This window comes from Euleptes europaea, chromosome 9, assembly GCF_029931775.1.
Source record: "Euleptes europaea isolate rEulEur1 chromosome 9, rEulEur1.hap1, whole genome shotgun sequence".
In the NCBI taxonomy this organism is placed as follows: domain Eukaryota; kingdom Metazoa; phylum Chordata; class Lepidosauria; order Squamata; family Sphaerodactylidae; genus Euleptes; species Euleptes europaea.
Genome location: NC_079320.1, coordinates 8,432,175 through 8,458,103, shown reverse-complemented (window position 1 = coordinate 8,458,103; position 25,929 = coordinate 8,432,175). Strand labels below are relative to the sequence as shown.

Genomic DNA, 25,929 nt, shown 5'->3' with positions numbered 1-25,929 from the left:
GACACGTCGGGGAAGCAGTTTCTCCTCGGACAGCGTTCCTTCCTCGGGGTTCTTGTGCCAGGTCGAAGCTTGCATGGTTTTCTGGCCCTCAACGGGGCTGGGCTGGCCAATGAAAAGCCCAAATTGTCTTTCAAAAAGAAAGCCAATCTCTGGTTCTGGGGGAATCACAGTTCTCCATCATCTGCTTTTTCTTGGAGGGCTTCTAGGATTATTAAGCTTTTTTTTTTTTGGCCGTTGGCCATTCAAGTTAGGTGAGAAGAAGAACGGGGCCAGGTCTCAGATCTCAAACCCTGTAGCAATATGTTTGGGGTTAGAATTTTTTAATCGTAATACAGAAATTGTAAATTGCATGTGTTTATGAACACACAAGCGGGAGACCTTATAAGACAGGGGTGTCAAACTCATTTGTTACGAGGGCCAGGCATAGGGTTGCCAACCTCCAGGTGCTGTCAAACCAAACCAAACAGGGTCGACTCAATTATCAAAAGCTATATTCAAAGTTAACGAGTACAAGCAAGTGTATAAAATGTTGTGCAACTAGATACAAAGATATGAAGCTGTACAGAAGGGTAGCAAATACAGCACAAAGCTCAATGGCAGTCTCCAAAGAGGAACGAAAAGCAAGTCAGGGACTGGAGCAGGTGGAAACCACGATCTTGCCACTACCGATTACGAGCAAGGCGACACAACGAGATGGAGGGAACGCTTTCCCGGGTAGTTGAGGCGCTTTCACTTACGAGAGCTTCATCCGCCTCCAAAAGAGGGAGTATCTGGACTCAGCCAAATAAAGTCATGATTGAACAAGTAGGATTGACTGAACATCTTCAGTTCTGTTTTGCTATTTTTAATTTTAATTTTTTAGAGAGATTTCGTGCTCTTGACAGCGTCTGCTTCAATTTGCAGCCCTTTGGTGGGAGCACGAAATCTCTCTAAAAAATTAAAATTAAACGTCACTTGGTCAAGCCGGGCCATGCCTCGCCGGCCCAGATCGAGAGTGGAGTGGTGGTGGCTCCCTTGGCTGGCGCGCGGGCTGGATAAGAGATCTCAAGGGGCCCCATCCAGCCCCCAGGCCGTATGTTTGAAACCCCTGCTCAAGGACTTGCACGGGGCGCATCTCATTTTCCCTTCCCCCCATTTCCTTTCCTAAAAGCCCCAGCACCTCTCTTTTTCCTATTTCCTTCTCTCCTTCCCACCCACCAGTGAATCTACCTTTATTTGACTTCCTAGGAAAACTTCATGCGGTTCCCGCCACTTGGCTGCACAGTAGGGAGCCCACAAGGACTTGCGGGGGTGACTTAAGTTCCCCCCGTATCCCCTTCCCCACACTATTTCCTCTTTCCCGTCTCCTGGTAATCACTACAACCTCACCCTCCCATGCTTTCCACCACCACCCCAATATAATTTCCTCTTTTAGATTTCAGGTTTTCCTGAAAGCCTGGGGCTTTTTTCAGATTTGTAGAAAGATCGGCCTTGTCTATTTGTGGTTCCAATTTCTGGATTTCAGTATTCACAGATTTGGCCGTGTTTAGAATTAGATATATTGATAGGGTTGCCAACCTCCAGGTACTAGCTGGAGATCTCCTGCTATTACAACTGATCTCCAGCCGATAGATATCAGTTCACCTGGAGATAATGGCTTCCTTGGCAACTGGACTCTATGGCATTGAAGTCCCTCCCCTCCCTAAACCCTGCCCTCTGCAGGCTCCACCCCAAAAACCTCCTGCCGGTGGCCAAGAGGGACTATCAGTGTGGTTAAGAGCGGTGGTTTGGAGCAGTGGACTCTAATCTGGAGAACCGGGTTTGGTTCCCCACTCCTCCACATGAGCAGCGGAGGCTAATCTGGAGAACTGGATTTGTCTCCCCACTCCTACACATGAAGCCAGCTGGGTGACCTTGGGCTAGTCACAGTTCTCTCAGCCCTACCTACCTCACAGGGTGTCTGTAGTGGTGAGGGGAAGAGAAGATGATTGTAAGCCGGTGTGATTCTCCCTTAAGTGGTAGAGAAAGTCAACATATAAAAACCAACTCTTCTACTTCATCATCAAGAAGGGCAGAGGAAACTGGGGCAGGGTGGGGGGGAGAGATGAATGTGCCAAACTCATTCCAGTATCACTCAAGCTTGGATTGGCACTGGACATTAACCATCTGGCTGTCTTGTATTTTGCTCCTCTAGAATGGCACAAATATCACAGATTGCCTTAAAAACAGATTGTCCTTTTTATGCTCCTTCTCTGGCATGTACAAAATGTATCCATGTTATCATGGAGACAAAATCCTAACCCCTGCGTAGTCAGCCATCACGGGCACTTTGCAGTGCTTCCAAACTGGGGCTTCTTTTGGAGCAATATTCACTTTCCTAATTGCTACTTGTTTCAATGGATATTTGATTTCTTTAAAAAAAAAAAAAAAAGATTAGTCCTATATTTTTTTTAAGTAGGGCCTCCACCCCTACTTGCCCAGATCAACAATCCCGTAGAGCTCTGAATATTTGCCATATTTGATGGTATTTGGAATACTGAAGAAGCAGTTAAATCTCCTACCAAAAGGCTGCAGAGATGACGAATGAAGCAAAACGAAGAGTATTTTCTTGGAAAGCTGTAGGCAAAATTAGACTGCTACTGCAATGAACTGGAATTCGGTAAAACTTAACTCTTTTCCCCCACTGCAGCAACAGAAGAAGGAGATGGAGGCTATTTTACCTGTTTTCCCTTCATCGTCGCAGCCCTTTGCTCTGTGGTGTGTTTGGCCTGAGAAGCTCTCCCACGACAAGCAATAGGTTACTTGGGAAAGGGGAAAGCAATCTGCTCTGCCAAAACCTTCCATGAACTCTCTCAGCGGATTCAACCCTACATTGGCAGGTTTGTGTTTTGAATACACCACCTCTTAAAAGCAAAGGTAGACCCCAGTGCAAGCACCAAGTCATTACTGACCCGTGGGGTGACGTCACATCCCAAAGCTTATTAGGCAGACTGTGTTGACGGGATGGTTTGCCATTGCCTTCCCCAGTCGTCTGCACTTTACGCCCAGCGAGCTGGGTGCTCATTTGACCGACCTCGGAAGGATGGAAGGCTGAGTCAACCTTGAGCCGGCGACCTGAAACCGACTTCTGTTGGGATCGAACTCAGGTCCTGAGCAGAGCTTTGACTGCAGTACTGCCGCTTACTACTCTGCGCCATAGGGCTCCACCTCTTACTGGAACCATTTTTGAGTCTGGATGGCAGGCAAGACGTTCACCTCAGATTTATGATTTCCCTGCATATCACCATTGTGACTATCTCTAGGGGTCTATTTTAGCCCTACCCCTCCTGTTCTTTGGGAACTCATATGCTGGGGCTCCTCTCTACGGAATACGGGGAGCAAAATAATATGTGCTGCCTTCTCTGCCACAACTTGAATGGACGCTGAGAGCTCCCAGCTACATTTGAGAGAATTCTCTGCTTGTCCACGAACCACTTGGCTTCTCAAACATTCATAAAGGATAAAAATAACATCATTTTGAAAAGGGGGAGGAAAGGAGATCTTGCAGGTCAGAATCAGCAATAATTATCTTAAGATGGACCGACCACATTCTGCTTACACCCCAATATATCCAGACCGAACCAATTACTCTGAAACAACTACAAGTCCGTACAAGTCAGCAACCTAAAAACTCAGACAGCTCCGCCATGTGTTTTCCCCCCTCTGTGACTTAGAAACGAAAATCGAATATAGAATGTCATATCAGCTCCCAAGCGGAAAGTAGGCCAATGGGGTTTCTTGCACACATTGCATTCTTCAAGTACAGACAAGCACCAAGGCATACAAATGTACTTTGGGGTCTCTTGCGCTACTTGTTCCATCCCCGATCATACACTTTCAAAAGTCCTAGGCCTTTTATGCATGGCTGTTTCCCTGGCAGTCACCCCTCCGACAACTTTGGGTCTTTCTTTTGATTATGCGTGCCATTTCTGACCGTCAGAGGCCGCCTCGCTCCCCCCCTGCGCTTCCCTGTGATTTGCCCGCGTTTGCAAATTTGTGATAAAACGGGTCCCTGAAAACATGGGCAAAGCGTGCAGAAACGAGCAGGGAGAGCAAGGCGACCTCTGACTTGAGCTAGTCACACTTCTCTCCAAACTCTCTCAGTCCCACCTACTGCACAAGGTATCTGTTGTGGGGAGGGGGAAGGAAGGTGACTGTAAGGCGATTTGAGATTCCTCAAAGGTAGAGAAAATTGGGGTATAAAAACCAACTCTTCTTCTAAACTACCATACCCCAAATAATCAATCTTTTATGTGACTTTCCACCCCTTTCATCATCTTTCAGTAATATTTAATTCCACGAAAGATTTTGGCTTAACAAATTAATTTGGTAGTATCATCTCTGCTTATAGGACTCCATCCTGCCTGAATCCAGCTCAAGAATCGGGTTACATTGCACGGCACAACCAGTCCCCGAAGACTATTTATTCGCACAATCGATGCACCATCTTTGCAACACAGACAGAACGGTCTCTCTGGCATAGAAAAGAAATCCTCGTTTTGGGGACAAGTACCGCAAATGGAATTCTCATGTTGGAAAGAAAACTCTAGAAGTGCCAGCCAACGTAGCTAAAATAATCTCTGGCGATAACTTCAAAGAAAGATAAAAACTTGAGCTCTACCTTCACTTTGGAAGTCTGGAAGAACGTCTGTTGGATTTTGCGCAATTGCTGACCTCCGGTAGACGACATGAACCCTTCCGCTTTCTTCTTCCGCCTGCTTCCCTTTCTCCAATGGTTCAATGAAATACTCATCTTCATCCGTCCTAATCATTCCAGCCTGGTGAGGGAAGAAAAGAGGAAAGCCACAAGAATGTGATGAATCCATCTTACAGACTCAGTATCACAACAAATTCCTACTGGCACCTTTAAGTAGTGAATGTCCTAATTATCTATTTATCGAGAGCCAATGTGATGTAGTGGTTAAGAGCAGTGGTTTGGAGCAGTGGACTCTAATCTGGAGAACCGGGTTTGATTCCCCTCTTCCACATGAGAAGCGGAGGCTCATCTGGTGAACCGAGTTGGTTTCCCCACTCCTACACATAAAGCCATCTGGGTGACCTTGAGCAAGTCACAGATCCCTTAGAGCTCTCTCAGCCTCACCTACCTCACAGGGTGTCTGTTGTGGGGAGGGGAAGGGAAGGTGAATGTAAGATGGGTTGATTCTCCCTTAAGTGGTAGAGAAAGTCAGCATATAAAAACCAACTCTTCTTCTATTTTATTTTAAAGCAGTAGTAATGACAGAAGTTGTAAACCAAAGTTTGTGTCTGGGCAGCAGCGTGAATTAGTATCGGTTTTCTTTGCTTTGCTAGTCAGGGGCGGTTCCAGGTTTTGGGAGATCCCAGGCAGACAGTATCCAGGAGCTCTGTCTCCTCCTCTGACTACCACCAGGACCTGCTCTCATGCCTTCCTTCCAGCCCACCCCCATCTGCCCAAGTGTGAACACATCATGCTGCCTTCTACTGTTTTAAGTGCTTGTTCTCCCCTAAGAAAACATGATTTCAAACTAAGCATGAACTCATGCTTTGCACAGCAAAAGAGAGCCCTGTATCCAGATTCTACTGCTACGTATCTAAAGGTTCTGTGTAACAGGAAGCGTTAAGAGACAGCTTGAACACATGAAGCTGCCTTATACTGAATCAGACCATCAAGGTCCATCAAAGTCAGTATTGTCTACTCGGACCGGCAGCAGCTCTCCAGGGTCTCAGGCAGAGGTCTTTCACATCACCTACCTGCCTAGTCCCTTTAACTGGAGATGCCGGGGACTGAACCTGGGACCTCCTGCAGGCCAAGCAGATGCTCTACCGCTGAGCCAAAGTCCCTCCCCATTTGTATCTGTATTTGGCACACATACAAACACATAGGCACACTGGCGGAGCTGTGGACAAAGGCAGGTGGCAGAAGGAGCCCTGTTTTGCCGCTCACAAAACAGGAGCCCCGCAGCAAAGGCTTAAGAGTTCTGTGCTCCAACCGTTTAAGATCGATGCACCAGCCAAGCAGACACGTCGGGCCTGCCAAGAGAAACACACGAGACCGGGCAGAAGGGAGGTGCACACGGAGGGGGGCTTGGAGAGAGATTGTGCAGTTTCTAGAGACAGCTCTGCAGTCTCTGACTTCTGAAAGAGCGGGCATGAAAACGTGCTTTCATAAGAGCGACGCTGCCCGGCCTTCAAAACACACACCTTCCCGAGCGCAGCAGACACTGCTACCTTTCACCCTCTCTGTTGGTTTAAGGTGTGTTCGGTGCCATGACTGGGCAAAACCTGCGTCACCGGCTACCTGCCCCTCGCTTTTTTAAGCGCTGGGAGTGGAGCCGCTGGGAGCCGCGCCGAACACTGGCCGATTTACTAGAGGGGGGAACGGCAGCCAAGGAGAGGCGGCGGAGCCCACATCACACGTCCCTCCGCCAGCCCCCACCAAAACAAGAGCTGTGGCCGGGTGGATTATGGATTTCCTAATTCCGCAGCAAAGGGGATGTATCTCCAGGCGGGTCTCGCAGGGAGGGCAGCGAGGGGTTTCTCTCCTGTCATTTTATGATTTGTAAGCTTTGCCGTTTCGCAGGGGAAAGGATTCCAAAGAAGCCATACGCATGAATACCCATGCTGCTACCTTATCCTGAATCCGATCCTTGGTCCATCAAGGTCAGTATTGTCTATTCAGACTGGCAGGGGCTCTCCAGGGTTTCAGGTGGAGAGCTTTCACATCTTCTACTGCCTGGGACTTTTAAATGGAGATGCCAAGGGTTGAACCTGGGTCCTTCTGTGTGCCAAGCAGAGGCTCTAGGGCTAGGGTTCCCAACTGCCCGGTTGTCGTGTGCAATTGCCTGCCAATCAACCGGGCTGCCCACTAATCAGCTGATGGTTGGTGGGCGGAAGCAGAAAGGGGAGAGCAATACCCCCCCCCCCCGTGCAAACTTCAAGCACAATACTGTTACTTCCAGCTTAGAAGTTGGACAAAATGAGAAACATGACCTTCCTCCGCCTAGAAGTTGGACAACATGAGAAACATGACCTTCATCTTGTCTTTCTGAACCCTGAGTAGAAAGTGGGATCTGGACGCTCCTGGAATGAAGGGGACCACACAGAAACAGAGAAGATCGAAAACTCTGGCCGTGGCCTTTTATGCATGGCTGTTTCCTTTGTGGTTACCCCTCCGATGACTTCGGGTCATTGTTTTGATTATGCATGCTGTTGCTGACCGTCAGAGGTCACCTCGCTCGCCCCCTGCGTTTCCACACGTTTTGCTCGTGTTTTCAAAAATAAAACAGGTCCCGAAAACGCGGCCAAAACACGGAGAAACTCAGGGCGAGAGCGAGGTGACCTCTTACAGTCGAAAACAGCGTGCATAATCCAAACAAAGACCTGAAGTCCTGAGCCCTGTGTTGTTCAACATCTTCATAACTAATTTGGATGAAAGAATAGAGGGGATGCTTATTAAATTTGAAGATGATAATAAATTGGGAGGGGTCGCAAATATGGTAGAAGACAGAACCAGGAAACAGGATGATCTTGACAGGCTGGAGAATTGGGCTAAAACTAATAAAATGCATTTCAACAAAGATAAATGGAAAGTTCTGCATTTAGGTAGGAAAAATCAAATGCATAATTATAGGATGGGGGAGACTTGTCTGAGCAGTAGTGTGTGTGAAAAGGATCTTGGGGTCTTGGTAAACCCAACAGTGAACATGAGTCAGCAGTGTGATGCGGTAGCTAAAAAGGCAAATGCGGTCTTGGGCTGCATCAACAGAAGTATAGTGTCCAGATCACGCGAAGTGATGGTATCGCTTTACTCTGCTCTGGTTAGACCTCAACTGAAGTACTGTGTTCAGTTTTGGGCACCACAATTTAAGAAAGATGTAGACAAGCTGGAATGTGTCCAGAGGAGGGCAACAAAGATGGTGAGGGGTCTGGAGACCAAGTCAATCAATCAATCAACCAATAACTTTAATACGGTCCAAGACCAGCAGATAAAAATATATATACATAGTAACAGGATAACGACTATGCACACCAATAAATATGTGATAAAAATAGTCAAGGAGACCAAGTCCTATGAGGAAAGGTTGAAGGAGCTGGGTATGTTTAGCCTGAAGAGAAGACTGAGAGGGGATATGATAACCATCTTCAAGTACCTGAAGGGCTGTCATAGAGAGGAGGGTGCCGAGTGGTTTTCTGTTGCCCCAGAAGGTCGGACCAGAACCACTGGGTTGAAATTACATCAAAAGAATTTCCGTTTAGACATTAGGAAGAATTTTCTAAGTTAGAGCAGTTCCTCAATGGAACAGGCTTCCTTGGGAGGTGGTAGGCTCTCCTTCCCTGGAGGTTTTAAGAACATACGAAAGGCCCTGCTGCATCAGACCAAGGCCCATCAAGTCCAGCAGTCTGTTCACACAGTGGCCAACCAGGTGCCTCTAGGAAGCCACAAACAAGACAAGTGCAGCAGCACCATCCTGCCTGTGTTTCAAGCAGAGGCTAGATGGCCATTTATCAGCAATGCTGATTCTATGACCTTAGGCAGTTCATGAGAGGGAGGGCATCTTGGCCATCTTCTGGGCATGGAGTATGGGTCACTGAGGGTGAATTTCCTACATAGTGCAGGAGGTTGGACTAGATGACCCTAGTGGTCCCTTCCAACCCTATGATTCTATGATTCTAAGTGGTCAGAGGGGTGACCACGAAGGAAATAGCCATGCATAAAAGGCCTGTGTGAGACCTTTACTCTGCAGAGGAGGGGATATTTAATAGCAATAGTCGCTGGATCCCATTTCATGAAATGTATATAGGACTTTTTCAACCTTTTTTTTTAAATCCACAATGCCCTTAAGTTCATTACCTTTCAACAGTTCTCATAACACAAAGCACATGCTCCCTGCTTTTCCTTTCCGGGGACTAAAGCATCAAACTTAACCACACACACATGAACACAATTAAGGGGCAGTCATTTGGAAAGCGGCACGCTGTTCCTGCGCTCTGCCAAATCCCTGGCCTCAGCACCCAAAGGCCCGTTCCAAAAGGGTCAGGCCATTTGAGCTGGGCGAACTCTGGATGGTGACGCAAAAGCCCTGCGAATGCACACAAAAATGCAATCAAATCTCCAAAAAAAAAAGAAAAGAAAAGAAAGTCCTCCGTTTAGATTGGCAAAACCCTACCTTACTGCCCACACCTTTGGAGTTAATGGGCTAATATTTAATCAGAAGCGTGTGGTACATCAAAAACAACTTCTTCCCGAGTCTTGCCGGGATGCCTGAATCTAAAACATAGGGTTCTCTTTTCACACTGGATAGTTCCACACCTCTAATTCCTATTGCGTCGTTCAGTGAATGTCCCACCCTGTCGTTTGTATTGATTCACTGTTTTGTAATCCGTCTCGAGTTCAAGTGAGATATCACTTTTTTTTTTTACAAATTGAAGGTGTGTGGCAACCCTGTGTCGAGCGAGTCTATCGGTGCTATTTTTCCATGTGCTCACTTAGTGATTCTTTTGCGTCACATTTTTAGCAATATTTTCAATTAAGGCACGGACATCGTTTTTTGAGGCACAATGCTATTGCCCATTTAATAGACTACAGTATAGTGTCAACGTAACTTTTATATGCACTGGGAAACCGAAATATCTGTGACTCATTTTATTGCGATATTCGTTTTATTGTGGTGATCCAGAACCAAGCCAGCAGTATCTCGGAGATATGCTGGAAGGCAGCAGGAAAAGAGGAAGACCCAACAAGAGATGGATTGACTCTATAAAGGAAGCCACGGCCCTCAGTTTGCAAGACCTGAGCAAGGCTGTTAAAGACCGGACGTTTTGGAGGACATTGATTCATAGGGTCGCCATGAGTTGGAAGAGACTTGATGGCACTTAACACACACACACACACACACACACACACGCTTGTATTTCGAAAAGAAACAGAAGTTCTTTATTGTAAGAACTCCATACTAGATAGGAAAGGCACAGTAAAAGCTTCCATCGATCAGTAGTTCAGCAGTGAAATCAGCTGCCTAGGGAGATGGTGAGCTCCCCTTCACTGGCAGTCTTCAAGCAGAGGCTGGACAAGCACTTGGCAGGGGTGCTCTAGGCTGATCCTACATTGAGCAGGGGGTTGGACTAGATGGCCTGTATGGCCCCTTCCAACTCAATGATTCTGTGATTCTATAACACTCTATAACAAGATAGCTATGAGAAAAGGCTAAGGGAGTTGGGAATGTTTCATCTGGAGAAGAGGAGGCTGAGGGGGGGACATGATTGCTCTCTTTAAGTATTTAAAGGAGGGCGGGAGGCTGTTCCTGTTGGCAGCAGAGGATAAGACTCGCAACAATGGGTTTAAATTGTGGGCAGAGAGGTATTGGCTAGATATTAGGGAAAAACATTTTACAGTTAAGAGTTGTTCGACAGTGGAATCGGCTGCCTAGGGCGGTGGTGAGCTCCCCCTCGCTGGTAATCTTGAAGCAGAGGCTGGGCAAGCACTTGGCAGGGATGCTCTAGGCTGATCCTGCATTGAGCAGGGGGTTGGACCAGATGGCCTGTATGGCCGCTTCCAGCTCTACGATTCTGTGGTTCGACGTGCAGCACAAGCTTGTAAATAATCACCACTCTCACACTCCCCTTACTGTACCCTGTTTTAGCTGAAGAATTCTTTAAATATTGAAGAGTTGGCCCCTTCCAAGGAAGCAGCGACTATTTTTAACGTGCGACTCATGCTGGCTCCTGGCCCGACATCTTCGTCAAGCCAGCCAAGTGGTGACATTGGTCTGAGCAGAATCACTCCCCTTTCTGGCCTGCCCCATCACCCGGCAACCAAAATGTTGCCTTCCCCCACCCAGCTTCTTTAACCTTTCGCCCAGCTAAGCAGGGCAGGTGTGACGGCTGAGCATCTTTCGCCATTGGTTCCCGCTTTGAGGAGGGATGTTCTTGAGGTGATGTTCTCATGGTGCATCCCTATTCTCTCCAGGATCAGAGGAGCATGCCTATTATATTAGGTGCTTTGGAACACGGGCAGGATGGTGCTGCTGCAGTCGTCTTGTTTGTGGGCTTCCTAGAGGCACCTGGTTGGCCACTGTGTGAACAGACTGCTGGGCTTGATGGGCCTTCGCTTGATCCAGCAGGGCTTTTCTTATGTTCTTATGAGCGGACATGTTCATGGAGGAGAGGGCTACTAGTCAAAATGGCTACTAGTCATGATGCATACCTATTTTCTCCAGCATCCAAGGAGCATGCCTATTATATTAGGTGCTGTGGTACACAGGCAGGACGGTGCTGCTGCAGTCGTCTTGTTTGGGGGCTTCCTAGAGGCCCCTGGTTGGCCACTGTGTGAACAGACTGCTGGACTTGATGAGCCTGGGTCTGAGCCAGAAGGGCTTTTCTTATGTTCTTATGAGTTCCTGAACCTAACAGGGACCCGTAATAGTTGGAGAGGAAGCACTACTGCTAAGGTCAGAGGGAAACACAAACAGAAAGCCCCAGAACCTTATTTCTTTGGATGACGTATTCCTTTGGGTTCAGCAAAGGATCTGCATTCTCCGTGGATAGTGCCTCTTAGCTTGAACTACTAGCTCAGTGGTCCCCAGAGTGGTGCCCATGCCATGGTGCCCAATGACACCTTTTCTGATGCCCACCAAGTGTTTTTAGAAAGTGGGTGAGGCCAGGTAGGAGATCTGATTGGCTGTGCAGATTTTTAAAGAAATGTTGCTTTGGCAGCAGCTGCCACCACAGCACGACGATCGATGCTGTGCGACTGAAGTTAAGCTGTGGCAGCCGTTTTGTGGCTGGCTCTGCCTCCTGCAGAAGCCGTTTTGTGGCAGCCGTTTTGTTGCTGCCACAAAGGTGCCTGCAGGCTCAAAAGGGTTGGGAACCCCTGAACTCGCCCTTTACTTTTTGTGATCCATACAAGGAATTTTGAGATTCCATGTACAAATATCCAACTTTTGTTTGGGGAGGGGCCGTGGCTCAGTGGCAGAGCCTCTGCTTTGCATGCAGAAGGTCCCAGGTTCAATCCCCGGCATCTCCAGTTAAAGGGACTCAGCAAGCAGGTGATGTGAAAGACCCTTTTCTGCCTGAGACCCTGGAGAGACGCTGCAAGTCTGAGTAGACAGTACTGACTTTGATGGGCAAAGGGTGTGATTCAGCAGAAGGCAGCTTCCTGTGTTTAACAAGTTCCCCTTACTACTGAAGGGATGAGAAGTCAGGCTCAGAGGAGACCGAAACCTTCACCTCAGCTCCTGTCAGCAAGGGGACTCGGAGCCAAATTCCTTCTCTCACCCTTTAGGTCCCCGCTTCCATGTTTCTCTTGCAATGCTAATATTGGGGGGGGGGGGTGATTTGGAAGGGAGAACTGATGCAAGGGAAACCTTAACTCCGCTCCATCCACCAATTCTCCCCTTCTACCCATTTTAAAATCAGGGCTGATTTTCCTGAGCTGGGGATCTGAAACCAGAATAGCCCCAGGTACCAGGACAAATGAGCTGGAGAGATTTGCAGTACACAGTCAGGTGATAAGGGAAGAAGCATCCTCTCCTGTTACTGGCAACCAAGATCAAGTTAATTCTTGCCATCATATTCCCTATTACTATATATTAGGGTTACCAACATCTAGGTGCTAGCTGAAGATCTCCTGCTATTACAAGAGCTCTTCAGCCAACTTCAGTTCACTGGAAGAAAATGGCCGCTTTGGCCATTGGACTCTGTGGCATTGAAGTCCCTCCCTTCCCCAAACCCTGCCCTCCTCAGGCTCCACCCCAAAAAACCTCCCGCTAGTAGTTAAGAGGGATCTGGACAATGAAAGCTGGACAATGAAGAAAACCGATAGGAAGAAAGTAGATTCCTTAGAAATGTGGTGCATGAGAAGAGTTTTACGGATACCCTGGACTGCTAATAGAACAGTGGGTTCTAGATCAAATCAAGCCTGAATGGATCCTAGAAGCTAAAATGACTAAACAGAGGCTGTCGTACTTTGGTCACATTATAAGAAGACAAGAGTCACTGGAAAAGACAATCATGCTAGGAAAAGTCGAAGGAAGCGGACGAGGAAGACCCCAAAAAGAGGAAGACCCGACAAGAGATGGATTGACTCCACAAAGGAAGCCACGGCCCTCGGTTTGCAAGATCTGAGCAAGGCTGTTAAGGATAGGACGTTTTGAAGGATATTGATTCATAGGATCGCCATGAGTCGGAAGCGACTTGACGGCACTTAACAAACGCACACACACAACTTCTCCTGCCCTCCCAATTCACACCCTACAGTACCCCCCAATCCCACCTTAACTTTCTGGGTATGTCTTTGCAGGCGTAACATGGAGTTCTACCAGTCCGTTTTGCTGAATTGTGTGGGCGAAAAACCCTGTTCTGCCTTTGCAAAAATCTATTGGAAGCACTTTTGCTGTTTTCACCCTCCGAAAGAACGAGGCCGCCGCTTCGACTTGGCATGAACGGCTGCAGTCGAAGTTCCAAGCCCTTCTCCGTGTGTGTCAATTCAGTTTTTCCTACGATCCGACGAGTCCTAGAAGAACAGGAAGAGGGAAATGCACCCCCTTGGAAAAACTATTATTTCTGAAGGTGGATTGGGGGCTGATGAATCATGCTTCCAAAAAAAGCAAAATCCGAAGAACTATACAGCAGAAGGAAAACCGTAAATGCAATTGGTTTTAACATGCAGAACAATGCACAGTGGAAAGAAGGCTCCTCCTGTGCCATAGCGATTTTGGGCCAATTTTACAGACCACTGTGCATGACAAGATCTCCTGTATGAGCCCCTGAGCAAGGGCAATAATAACAATAGCAACAACGTCATACCAGATCAGCTACAGCAAGCAACACCAGAGGTAGGTATACGGCTGGTTCCAGGGATGGGGAGACCATGTGTCAAACATAAGGCCCGCGGGCCGGATCTGGCTTCTTGAAGCCTCTTATCCGGCCCACAAGCCAGCCGAGGCAGCCAATCACGCCCCTCCCCCCATCCTGAGGTGTCAATTATCAAAGACTGTTAAAAGAAAATACTGTAAGGTCATTTATGCATGGGAGTTTTACCTCTAGGAAGCCCACAAACAAGAATACTGCAGCAGAATTATCCTGCCTATGTTCCACAGCACCTAATACAATAGACATGCTCCTCTGATCCCAGAGAGAATAGGTATGCATCATGACTAGCATCCATTTTTACTAGTAGCCATGGATAGACCCATCCTCCATAAGAACATAAGAAAAGCCATGCTGGATCAGACCAAGGATCAAGTCCAGCGGTCTGTTCACGGAGTGGCCAACCAGGGGCCTCTAGGAAGCCCACAAGCAAGTCAACTGCAGCAGCACCATCCTGCCTGTGTTCCACAGCACCTAATATACTCGGCATGCTCCTCTGCTACTGGAGAAAATAGGGATGCATCATGGCTAGTATCCATTTTGACTAGTAGCCATGGATACGCCTCTCCTCCATGAACATGTCCACTCCCCTCTTAAAGCTTTTCAAGTTTAGACATGGCGTGCTCCTATGAAGCAAAGACAAAATACGAAAAGTGCGTAACGACAAAACGGAAGAACAATAAAGGCACTGGACGGAACATCATTCAATCACTCCATCTGAAATTGTTCTACCGAGCCCACATACTAATCCGGCAATGTGCCCTCCACCTGAAAGGGGAGCTCTCTCCAACACAGCCCATTAGCCAAGAGTCAACTGTGGAAGAGGCCGGCCTCGGGCAGCTTCCCACCAGCCACATTCTTGAAAGGGTGCTTTTTAAGAAGAGAGGAAGGGAGGTGGATTTGGCAGGCCAGCTCGGGATTCTCTTCCAAGCGTAGGAAGGAGCTGGCAGGGGAGCAAAGGAAAAGGAAGGTCACCGAGGGCCAGCGACACAAGGCTGTACCAAGCGGATCGGCAAAGGACTTGTTTCTTGGAGCTTGAACGGAAGCAGATTTTTGCCCAAGGGTGAACGTTTTATACCGGGGTCTCTCAAATTAAGAGCCTCCAAATCTCACAACACACATTTTAATCTTCCAAGACATTCCATTGCTGACCTAAGAGTAGCAGGCCTCAGAGAAGCTTCAAGGGGAGATTGCAATGTGAGATTGCTGGACTTGAGCTCATTCACAAATTCAGAACAATGGACTCCCCTCTCCCCGGGGCTGAATAGGGTCATAAGATTCTTCTCTCACTACAGCAGCTAATTTAATGTCCCGAAGCATTCCTCCTCTGCTCTAATCAAGCTGGTTACATGTCACATTGTACCTCTGCATCCTGACTCCTTTCTTTGCAACACCCCTCTCACCTTCTGAATGGGATACAAGGACCCAGGGGTCTCCATTCCTATTTGTATCTGATGAAAGGAGATTTAACCCTCGAAAGCTCATACCCCAAAAAATCTTCTTGGCCTCTAAGGTTCTACTGGACCCCTCAGCAGCTTTGCTTGCTGAACACTTTCGCTTTTCTCCTCGGTTAAGCTCAGAAGCTGGCATTGATCTTAAGTGAAAAGTGCCATAAGGAGGTGCCAGTTGTCTTATTTGTGGGCTTCCTAGAGGCACCTGGTTGGCCACTGTGTGAACAGACTGCTGGGCCTGGGTCTGATCCAGCATGGCTTTTCTTATGATCTTATGTTCTCTCCAGTATCAGAGGAGCATGCCTATTCTATTAGGTGCTGTGGAACACAGGCAGGATGCTGTTACAGTCATTTGTTTGTAGGCTTCCTAGAGGCCCCTGGTTGGCCACTGTGTGAACAGACTGCTGGACTTGATGGGTCTTGGCTTGATCCAGCATGGCTTTTCTTATGTTCTTGTGCCTTCCTCTGCATAGCAACCCCCATCTTTCTCGGTGGTCTCCCACTCAAGTGCAAACCAGGGCTAACCTTGCTTAGCTTCCCAGCTGCAACAAGATCAGGCTGGTCAAAGCTATGCAGACTGCTGGAGTGGCAATGTCGATATAAAATTCTGCCTTGCTGGCAATTTTAGATCAGTCATTGTAATGAGTGTGTCGGCTTCACGGTTTGGCATGAATCCTGAGCTCCTCGTTAGTATTTATTTATTTAGGATATTTATTTATTTAGGATGTTTCCATGCCACCTCTTCAGAGCCTTGCTGGAGCTGGCTTACGTTTAAAACCACATCACTGTACTCAAAACAAGCCATTAAAAATAAGCCATTGGACACAAACAGCATTAAAAACTATCCATAAAACAGGAGCAGAGCTCGTAAGATAAAGCCCTAATAGCCCGATCTTGTCATCGATGTGCTAGACATGGGCCTGAACCAACCACAGAGGCAGCAGGAAAAGAGGAAGACCCAACAAGAGATGGATTGACTCTATAAAGGAAACCACGGCCCCCAGTTTGCAAGACCTGAGCAAGGCTGTCAAAGGTAGGACATTTTGGAGGACGTAGATTCACAGGGTCACCAGGAGTCGGAAGTGACTTGACAGCACAACACACACACACACAACCACAGAGACAAACTTGAACAGACATGAAGCTGCCTTATAACCAGTGCAGTCTTCTCCTGCCTTCCCCAAGGCTTTTCCTGTTGTAGCTACTTCCTGTCCAACAGCCAACTGCTGAGAGAGCCAGCATGGTGAATTGTTTAGGATCGGTGGAGCTAATCTGGAGAGCCGGGTTCGATTCCCCACTCCTCCACAAGAACAGCAGACTCTAATCTGGTGAGGCGTGTTGGTTTCGCCACTCCTACGCATGAAGCCAGCTGAGTGACCTCAGGCCAGTCACAGTTCTCTCTGAATGCTCTCAGCCCCACCTACCTCCCAAGGTGTTTGTTGTTAGGAGGGGAAGGGGATTTTAGGCCACTTTGAGACTCCTTAAAGGTAGAGGAAAGTGGGGTACAAAAACTAACTCTTGTTCTATTGTCTACTCAGACTGGCAGCGGTTCTCCAGCATCTCAGGCAGAAGGTCTTTCCCATCACCTTCTTCCAGATTCTTTAACTGAAGGTGTTGGGACCTTCTGCGATCCAGGCAGATGCTCTGCCTCTGAGCCAGGGCCCTGCCATGGCTACTGTGGTGTAGTGATTAGAGTGTTGGATTAAATTGAAAATCTGGGCTCTGAGATCCCTGATCAATAATGGAACACGCCGGATGACCTTGGATTAGGCACCCTCTCTCAGACTAACCCTATCCCACGTGGTTATTGCAAGAACAACATTCATTTAGCACCTGGTTGGCCACTGTGTGAACAGACTGCTGGATTTGATGGACCTTGGTCTGATCCAGCATGGCCTTTCTTATGTTACCCCATTTTTCTTCCCAACAGGAACCCCAAACGGCTTACAACACTCTCTTTTCTGTTTTATCCTCACAACAACCTGTGTAGTGAAAGAAGAGTTGGTTTTTACACCCCAATTTTCTCTACCTTGAGGAGGAGGAGGAGAAGGAGAAGGAGAAGAAGGAGAAGGAGAAGAGAGCCAGCGTGGCTCTCGATAAAGAAATGAGGATGCTTGAGCCATAAATGGTACCCTGTGCAGCTGGCAGGAAGAGAAGAATGTACTAGAATGGAACTGAACTGTGCAGCGGGGCACTCTCCTGTTCACTAGCGCACTGCGGAGGGAAATGCCCGTCTTCAGCCACTGCCTTCAGCCACGTGTGCCTCTGGATCAGGGCCAAAGCTCAGTCAGCTCTTGGCTGGTTTCCTGCCATGTTCACCAAGATGTGTAAGGCAGTAGCAAATGCCTGCAGCGTTGTCTCGCAAAGCAGAAGGATCAGCCAGTTAATTAATTTCACTGGCTCACCAGTGGTCAGAAAGCCATTTATGTACAATCAACTGGAAGCGAAAAGACATGGCTAAGTTAATATTTTTAAAAATCGGGCAGAGACGGGGGCAAGTAGAGTGTGAATTGGTGGGTGAATTCTTCATGCAACAGTGACTCAACATAAGAACATAAGAAAAGCCCTGTTGGATCAGACCAAGGCCCATCAAGTCCAGCAGTCTGTTCACACAGTGGCCTGTCTTCCACAGCACCTAATATATAAGGCATGCTTCTCTGATCCTGGAGAAAATAGGCATGCATCATGACTAGTATTCATTTTAGAACATAAGAACATAAGAAAGGCCATGCTGGATCAGACCAAGGTCCATCAAGTCCAGCAGTCTGCTCACACAGTGGCCAACCAGGTGCCTCTCGAAAGCCAACAAACAAGACAGCTGCAGCAGCATTTCCTGCCTGTGTTCTACAGCACCCAATATATTAGGCATGCTCCTCTGATCCTGGAGAGAATAGGTATGTATCATGACTAGTATTCATTTTGACTAGTAGCCATGGATACTCCTCTCCTCCATGAACATGTCCATTCCCCTCTGAAAGCCTTCCAAGTTGGCAGCCATCACCACATCCTTGGGCAGGGAGTTCCACAATTTAACTATTTAACAGGGTTTTGAAGCCCCCCCCTACTGGGGGGCAATGTACAATTCTTGGGGGGGGCATCCATAACACTGGGGGGGACAAATAAGAGGCTTTTGAGATTTGGGGATATCAGGCAATCCCTTCTGCCCACTAGCAATGGCGTCTAACAGCCAGTAAGCTTTATACCACTCACCCGTCCCAGAGCATAACATTTCAGATATGAGCTTTCTCCCTTTAAAAAGTGGCATGCGGCAATGAGAGATCCAACCTAACATTTAAGAGTTGGCTGATGGCCATCAGACACAAAGGTCTCATTGAGTGTATCCTTGAGATCTCTGTGTTGTAGGCACATATATCATAAATATCCTCGCATAAATAAGGTCGCCTTGTCTGGAATTCTCTTTTTATATCCTTAATTTTTTTTAAACTTGTGACTTGGAGGGTGTTTGATAATAACCTTGTGCATGGGGGTGGGGGCAGTAACGGACTCAAGGTTAGCTCAATTTGAGTCCAGCAGCAGCATAGAGACCAACAAGATTTTGGGAGTATAGAATCATAGAGTAGGAAGGGGCCATAAAGGCCATCGAGTCCAACCCCCTGCTCAATGCAGGATCAGCCTAGATCAGTAGTCGGCAAACTCATTAGTCAACAGAGCCAAATATCAACAGTACAACGATTGAGATTTCTTTTGAGAGCCAAAACGCCTTTTAACAACCATTCATGCACAGGAGGTTTTGCCTTGGATTTGCCGCTCTCTAGATGCACATTTTCCCCATCTGCATTCTCAAAACTCTGCAGGGGGGCTTATTGTTGAGTTTTGAGAATCTGGATGGGGAAAATGTGCATCTGAGTGGCAAATCCAAGGCAAAACCTCCCATTCATAAATGGCCAATAACCCCCCATGCAGAGTTTTGAGAATCTGGACGGGGAAAATGTGCATCTGAGTAGCAAATCCAAGGCAAAACCTCCCATTCATAAATGGCCAATAATTCCCCATGCAGAGTTTTGAGATTCTGGATGGGGAAAATGTGCATCTGAGTGGCAAATCCAAGGCAAAACCTCCCATTCATAAATGGCCAATAACCCCCCATGCAGAGTTTTGAGAATCTGGACGGGGAAAATGTGCATTTGAGTAGCAAATCCAAGGCAAAACCTCCCATTCATAAATGGCCAATAATTCCCCATGCAGAGTTTTGAGATTCTGGATGGGGAAAATGTGCATCCGAGTGGCAAATCCAAGGCAAAACCTCCCATTCATAAATGGCCAATAACCCCCCAAGCAGAGTTTTGAGAATCTGGATGGGGAAAATGGGCATGTAGAGAGTACAAATCCCAAAAAGAAAGTACAAATGAATTAAACATGGCTTCGCACCCCCTGGGCCCCGTGGCCTCCCCCAACCCCCACTGACCTCTTGGCGGCCGCCCTGGCGCATCCCGGCCGCCTCGGCCTCCCGCGCTCGCCTCTCGGCCTCCTCCTCCTCGCTGCCGCTGCCTGGGCTCCTTCCTTCCTTCCCTCCCTGGCCGGCCTGCCGACCGCCCGTCTGCCCCTCCTCAGCGCCTCCGCCTCCTCCGCCAGCCAAAACCAGTGCGAAAAATCCCGCCCGCTGATTGGCTCCGCCGCCCGCCTTAGCACTGCCAGCCCTCGAGCGCCGCGTTCAAAACCCGTCCGCGCTGTGAGGGGAGGTAAAGGGGGGAGGAGGAGGAGGGGTACGACAGGGAGAGGGAGAGTCCACTCCAAACCTCTGCGCCGCAGCCGGTGCGGCGGGAAGGGTGGGACAACCCCGCCGGGGACTGGAGGGGGCCACCAGCTACCACCTACCCTTTCCCAGCAGGATCTCCAGTGGGGGGAAGAGCAGAAAACCCGAAGACAGCCCGTCCAGCGACCGCGCAGCCACCCGAGAGCCGGGAGAGAACCAGCTGGTGCGTGGCGCTCTACCGCAGCCTCTTCAAAGCCCTGACAACCAGCTGAGACGCGGGCGGGAGCGCGCGCCCGGGGAGGGCCGGGGAGATTGGAGCAACCAGGCTGGGAGGCTGGAGGAGGCTGATGCAAGCCTCTCTTGCCCTTATGTGGGCATGGGGTGGAGCCTAGGAGGGGAAAGGGGGGTGGGATGAGGACGGACGGCTATAAGCGGCTGTGGGGCGGAGGCCGGGTAGGAGCGAAGCAGTGCCACCCGGACGGGCAGAGCCGCACTCAAGGGGCCAGAGAGCCACATGCGGCTCGCGAGCCACGGTTTGCCAACCACTGGCCTAGAGCATTCCTGACAAGTGCTTGTCCAGCCTCTGCTTAAAGACTTCCAGTGACAGGGAGCCCACCACCTCTCTCAGTAGCTGATTCCATTGTCTAACAACTCTTAACTGTAAAAAAAAGTGTTCCTAATATCCAGCCAGTACCTTTCCTGCTGCAATTTGAACCCATTATTGCGAGTCCTATCCTCTGCTGCCAACAGGAACAACTCCCTGCCCTCCTCTAAGTGACAGCCCTTCAAATACTTCAAGAGAGCAATCCTGTCCCCCCTCAACCTCCTCTTCTCCAGACTGAACATTCCCAACTCTCTCAGTCTTTCCTCATAGGACTTGGTCTCCAGGCCCCAGATCATCCTTGTCGCTCTCCTCTACACCCGCTCCATTCTGTCCACATCCTTTTTGAAGTGAGGCCTCCAGAACTGTCAAAGATAGGACATTTTGGAGGACTTTCATTCATAGGGTCGCCATGAGTCGGAAGCAACTTGACGGCACTTAACACACACACAGTTAGGTCTTTACCAAGTCAGTGGTAAACAGTAACTAGCAGATGTTCTCAGATCACACATCTAGCACTGTCCAATAACATCCCATTCCCGTTGTATGTTTTCCCTATGTGCATGCAAATTGCCTACACTATCAAGGACAAATTGAATATTATGAAAATTGCCCTTTGATATCCCTTTGGATCCATTCCTCTTGCAAGGGCACTTTCTTCTTTGATCCTCTTGTTCTTGGACAATAGACCTACATAGAATGAACGTATGATGACGAACTGCAGAATCCTTATTTTAACACCTCTGTAGGTTTTTGTGGTTGTGCTATCGCTATCACTAGAGAGCCAGCATGGTTTAGTGGTTAAGAGCAGCTTACTCTAATCTGGTGACCCAGGTTTGATTCCCCACTTCTACACATGAGCCACAGACTCTAGCCTGGAGAACCGGGTTTGATTCCCCACTCCTCCGCATGAGCAGCGGACTCTGATCTGGTGAACCGGGTTGGTTTCCCCACTCCTACACATGAAGCCTGCTGGGTGACCTTGGGCTAGTCACAGTTCTCTCCAAACTCTCTCAGCCCCACCTACCTCACAAGGTGTCTGTTGTGGGGAGAGGAAGGAAAGGCGATTGTAAGCTGGTCTGAGACTCCTTAAAGGTAGAGAAAATCGGGGTGTAAAAACCAATTCTTCTTCTTTTTGTTGTTCTATTACTATCTGCCACGGGCCCCTCATTTTCTGCATCCTGCCACACACAACCCCCCAGCTGCTCTTTGCTTTACATCCTATTTAGAGACTTTTTCCCATTTTGAGATTCCCAGACGTTTCTACACAAGGGTCCGCTGTCTCATTCCAAGGTATTGCTCAAGCAAGCGGCACATGTTCACCCTGACGACAATGGTCTGAACAGTTGGTTTAAGAACATCCCATAAATCAAAGAAGATAGCAATCGGTTTCACAAAGTATTTTGCTGGTTGCAACGCCAGCGAGTCTGGAATCTTGTAGGCAAACCTGGTACGAGAGTTCCCGGTTTGGTGTCCGGCAATGTGCAGTAGGTTCAGTCTGGGTCACCAAGACATCCCGGGCTGACCTGAACAGTAAAAGAATCCGCTATCTCACTTTGTTCCGTGGCTGACATTCTGGATACATAAATGCCAAATGTTCAAGGCTAGACACAACACTGGGACAGAAGCTCGGGAAGGACTCCGACATTAGTTCTGGAAGGAACGAATGAAGTTCTTATCTCATCCCTCTTCCAAGGAGATCAAGGCAGTGTCCACAGCTCTTCCCCCTTCCAGGAACGGCCGTGGCTCAGTAGCAAAGCATCTGCTTGGCACGCAGAAGGTCCCAGGTTTGACCCCCAGCATCTCCAGTTAAAAAGATCTGGCCGGAGGGCGGGAATTGGGGATGGGAGGGACTTCAATGCCAGAGAGTCCAATTGCCACAGCGGCCCTTTTCTCCAGGGGGAACTGATCTCTATCAGCTGGAGATCGGTTGCAATAGCAGGAGATCTCCAGCTAGCACCTGGCGGTTGGCAACCCTACATCGGCCCTGAGCAACTGTGCCCGGTGAACACACCCTCCTAAAGCTAACCACCGGTCTATGTTTCATCAGGGCGGTGGTGCAGCGCGCCTGGGCCAACCTGTCCCGCCTGGCTCTGCAAAATCGGGGCCCACAGGACTGGATGGGGAAACGGTCCCAAATTATTTAAAAGGACCATGGCAGCGCTTTCTATCGGCCCAATATTATTCTCCCCAGTCTTCGAATGGCTTTAATATCTGTGGGAATGCAGACTGTGCCTTCTGCCATTTTAGCAGGCTGTCATGCAAAAACACTGACCGTAGCTCCTCTGTGTATTTGTGGAGCCTTGGCCCCAGAAGACTTTCCACATTAAATTTTGTTTGGCCCTGTGTATACAGAGGCCAGAAATACATTTCTTGTTGATATTCTAAAAGGTATAAACTCTTCTCCTGTGGAGGAGAAACTAAATTTCCTTCTTTCTGATTTGGATCCGTGTGGTACGCTTTTTGTAGCGGGGTACAATTTTTGCCTCAGCAGCCAAGAAAACGCAGGCCAGAGCCACGTCTAAAGGCTGAACCGTTTTAAATGTACATTGTAAAAGCATTTACGCGTTTTTAATTGTATTTTTAAAAGCCTTGAACAATATGACGTGTTTTTTTTTGCTTTTGCTATAGTCATGTGTGTCCTTCCATGCGTCTAAAATTATAATGGCCTTTGACCACATAAAATAAATAAATATTATTATTATTTTTGAAAAAAGAAAAGAAACTGTCTCTCCTATGGGATACTGACAGTGGACGGCAAGTACTGGCAGGTGCAGAATTGCAAGAAACAGATCCGATGGCAGGGGGACCGGGTGGGCAGCTGGCCGCTACCCACTTGCTCTCTGGTTCCCATGACAATTCCCCGGTGCCACAGATGGGGCAGGTGGTTTAGCAAGTGCCTATCCTCCTCCTCCTCCTCTCTAACTTTCTCTTCTTTATTTATTTGTGTGCTTATTTGTTTACCAGATTTATATCCCCACCACCACTACAGCGGGGGTGATGGTGGGTGACAAGTCAAAGCAACATTTAAAAGCAAAACAGAGAAGAAGAAGAAGAAGAAGAAGAAGAAGAAGAAGAAGAAGAAGAAGAAGAAGAAGAAGAGGAGGAAGAGGAGGAGGAGGAGGAGGAAGAGGAAGAGGAAGAAGAAGAAGAAGAAGAAGAAGAAGAAGAGTTGGTTTTTATATGCTGACTTCTTCTATCACTTAAGGAAGACTCAAACCGGCTTACAATCACCTTCCCTTCCCCTCCCCACAACAGACACTCTGTGAGGTAGGTGGGGCTGAGAGAGTGTGACTAGCCCAAGGAGGTCACCCAGCTGGCTTCATGTGTAGGAGTGGGGAATCAAACCCAGTTCCCCAGATTAGCCCCCGCCGCTCATGTGGAGGAGCGGGGAACCCAACCCGGTTCTCCAGATCAGAGTCCACCGCTCCAAACCACCGCTCTTAACCACTGCACCATCTAGCATATATAAAGTAGCTCCAAGCGCTTTGGATGCAAGACGGAATACGAACTAAGCATCTTGGAAACATTCACATTTTTTCCTGCCGGATGCTACTGACCAAGTGGTATTGCCATCAAAGAACACTTCATTAAAAAACAATTATATAGAATATATCTTACCAGACCATCGCAGTTGCTAACAGCAACTGACGCTCCTGGGATATCCACAAGGTCGCCCACATAGGCACAATTGGTCCAAAGCGTTTCTTTTTTCCATATCCGGTCCGTGACACCCCCGGTCTGACCCGGCTTAACCTTGTCGGTACCGTTTCCAGTTTCCACCGCATCTTCGTGCCATTCCACCACTGCCCCAGGAGCTATCAGTCGGGCGTTCGGCCGCAGCCGAAGGTGGAAATCCCTTCCAAAGGCTGTTACGTTGAAATACCGCGGTTTAGGGCTTGGGGCCGCGTCCCTTCTGGACCTTCTGAACCAGCTGGCGGAAACAACGTTGGAGATGTAGCTTCCGTCCGCATTGGTGCGGATCGGGGTGGCTAAGGCATACTGCTTGACTTGGCTGGTGGGTGTTTCTAACCGAGGCAAAGAAACAAGAGGGAGAATTAACCAAAGAAACAGTACAGAGACAAATGGAACCGAATCTATCAAAGCAGAGTATGAAACGCGGACACTGGTTTCAGCAAAAAAAGACCCGCATCGAAATGGCAGAAATTCATCGTGCGAGAACAAAAGAAGATCCATCACAAAGTTCTTTTTTCACACATGAAATGGCTTCATACCATTGGTTCCCAACCTTTTTTTGACCAGGGACCACTAGGAGTTTTTTGTTCGGTGCAGGGACCCCAAGGTTCAAAATAAAAATTCAAAGAATTTGAAAATAAACTTTAATCGTAACTGTTAGTTAAACATTAAACTTAGAATAATATTCGAATAATTTTTTTTATAACAGAGAACTTTTAATTGAAAATATTAATTTATTATGGGTTTATAACTTTGTTTCGCGGACCTTAATTTAGTTCTCGCGGACCCCTGGGGGTCCATGGACCCCCGGTTGGGAACCAGTGCTTTATACCAAGTCGGAAGCTCCGTTTATCAAGATCGGTTTTGTCTACTCAGACTGGCAGCGGCTCTCCAGGGTCTCAGGCAGGGGTCTTTCACATCACCTAGACCTTGGGCTAGTCACACTCTCTCAGCCCCACCGACCTCACAGGGTGTCTGTTGCGGGGAGGGGAAGGTGATTGTAAGCCGGTTTCCCCACTCCTCCACATGAAGCCAGCTGGGTGACCCTGGGCTAGTCTCAGCTCTCTTAGAGCTCTCTCAGCCCCACCCACATCTTACAGTTTCTGTTGTGGGGAGGGGAAGGGAAGGTGATTGTAAGCCGGTTTGATTCTCCCTTTAGTAGTAGAGAAAGTCGACATATAACAACCAACTCTTCTTCTTCGTACATGTGGCAACTCACACATGAAGTAGCAAATCTTTAAGTGACCGGACATCAGTGAGTACTTAAAAAAAAAATTAACTTTTAAGCAAAGGAAGGCACCATCCAGACAACAAGTGACGATGGGCCACACAATATAGAAGGTAGAAATTAACATTTGGAGTATCAATTGCCAGATTTTAATTTTGTCTAATGAAGGTATATTGATGATCAATTAAAAAATATTTTTCTTCCCCCCCCCCACCCCCATTCAGGTCATCGCTTCATCACTTTACAGCATACCTTTATACGTATATGTATTTCTGGATGCGTATCTAAAATACGTAAATGTATATATGACCACTGAAGAAGGCCTAATGGCAGCTCCTCCCCCCCCCCGAACAACCCGAAAACACCTCCCATGACG

General features: G+C 48.1%; 1 protein-coding gene across 1 annotated transcript in view; it reads right to left on the bottom strand.

Annotated features, from left to right (window-relative positions):
- ADAMTS3 (ADAM metallopeptidase with thrombospondin type 1 motif 3) overlaps positions 1 to 25,929 on the bottom strand; it is a 112,494-nt gene that overhangs the window by 67,723 nt on the left and 18,842 nt on the right. The window contains exons 3-4 of the mRNA XM_056855776.1: positions 24,251 to 24,657; positions 4,640 to 4,796 (exon numbers count right to left, since the gene is read on the bottom strand). Coding sequence (XP_056711754.1) covers positions 4,640 to 4,796; positions 24,251 to 24,657 — 564 coding nt within the window. The remainder of the gene's footprint in view (positions 1 to 4,639; positions 4,797 to 24,250; positions 24,658 to 25,929) is intronic.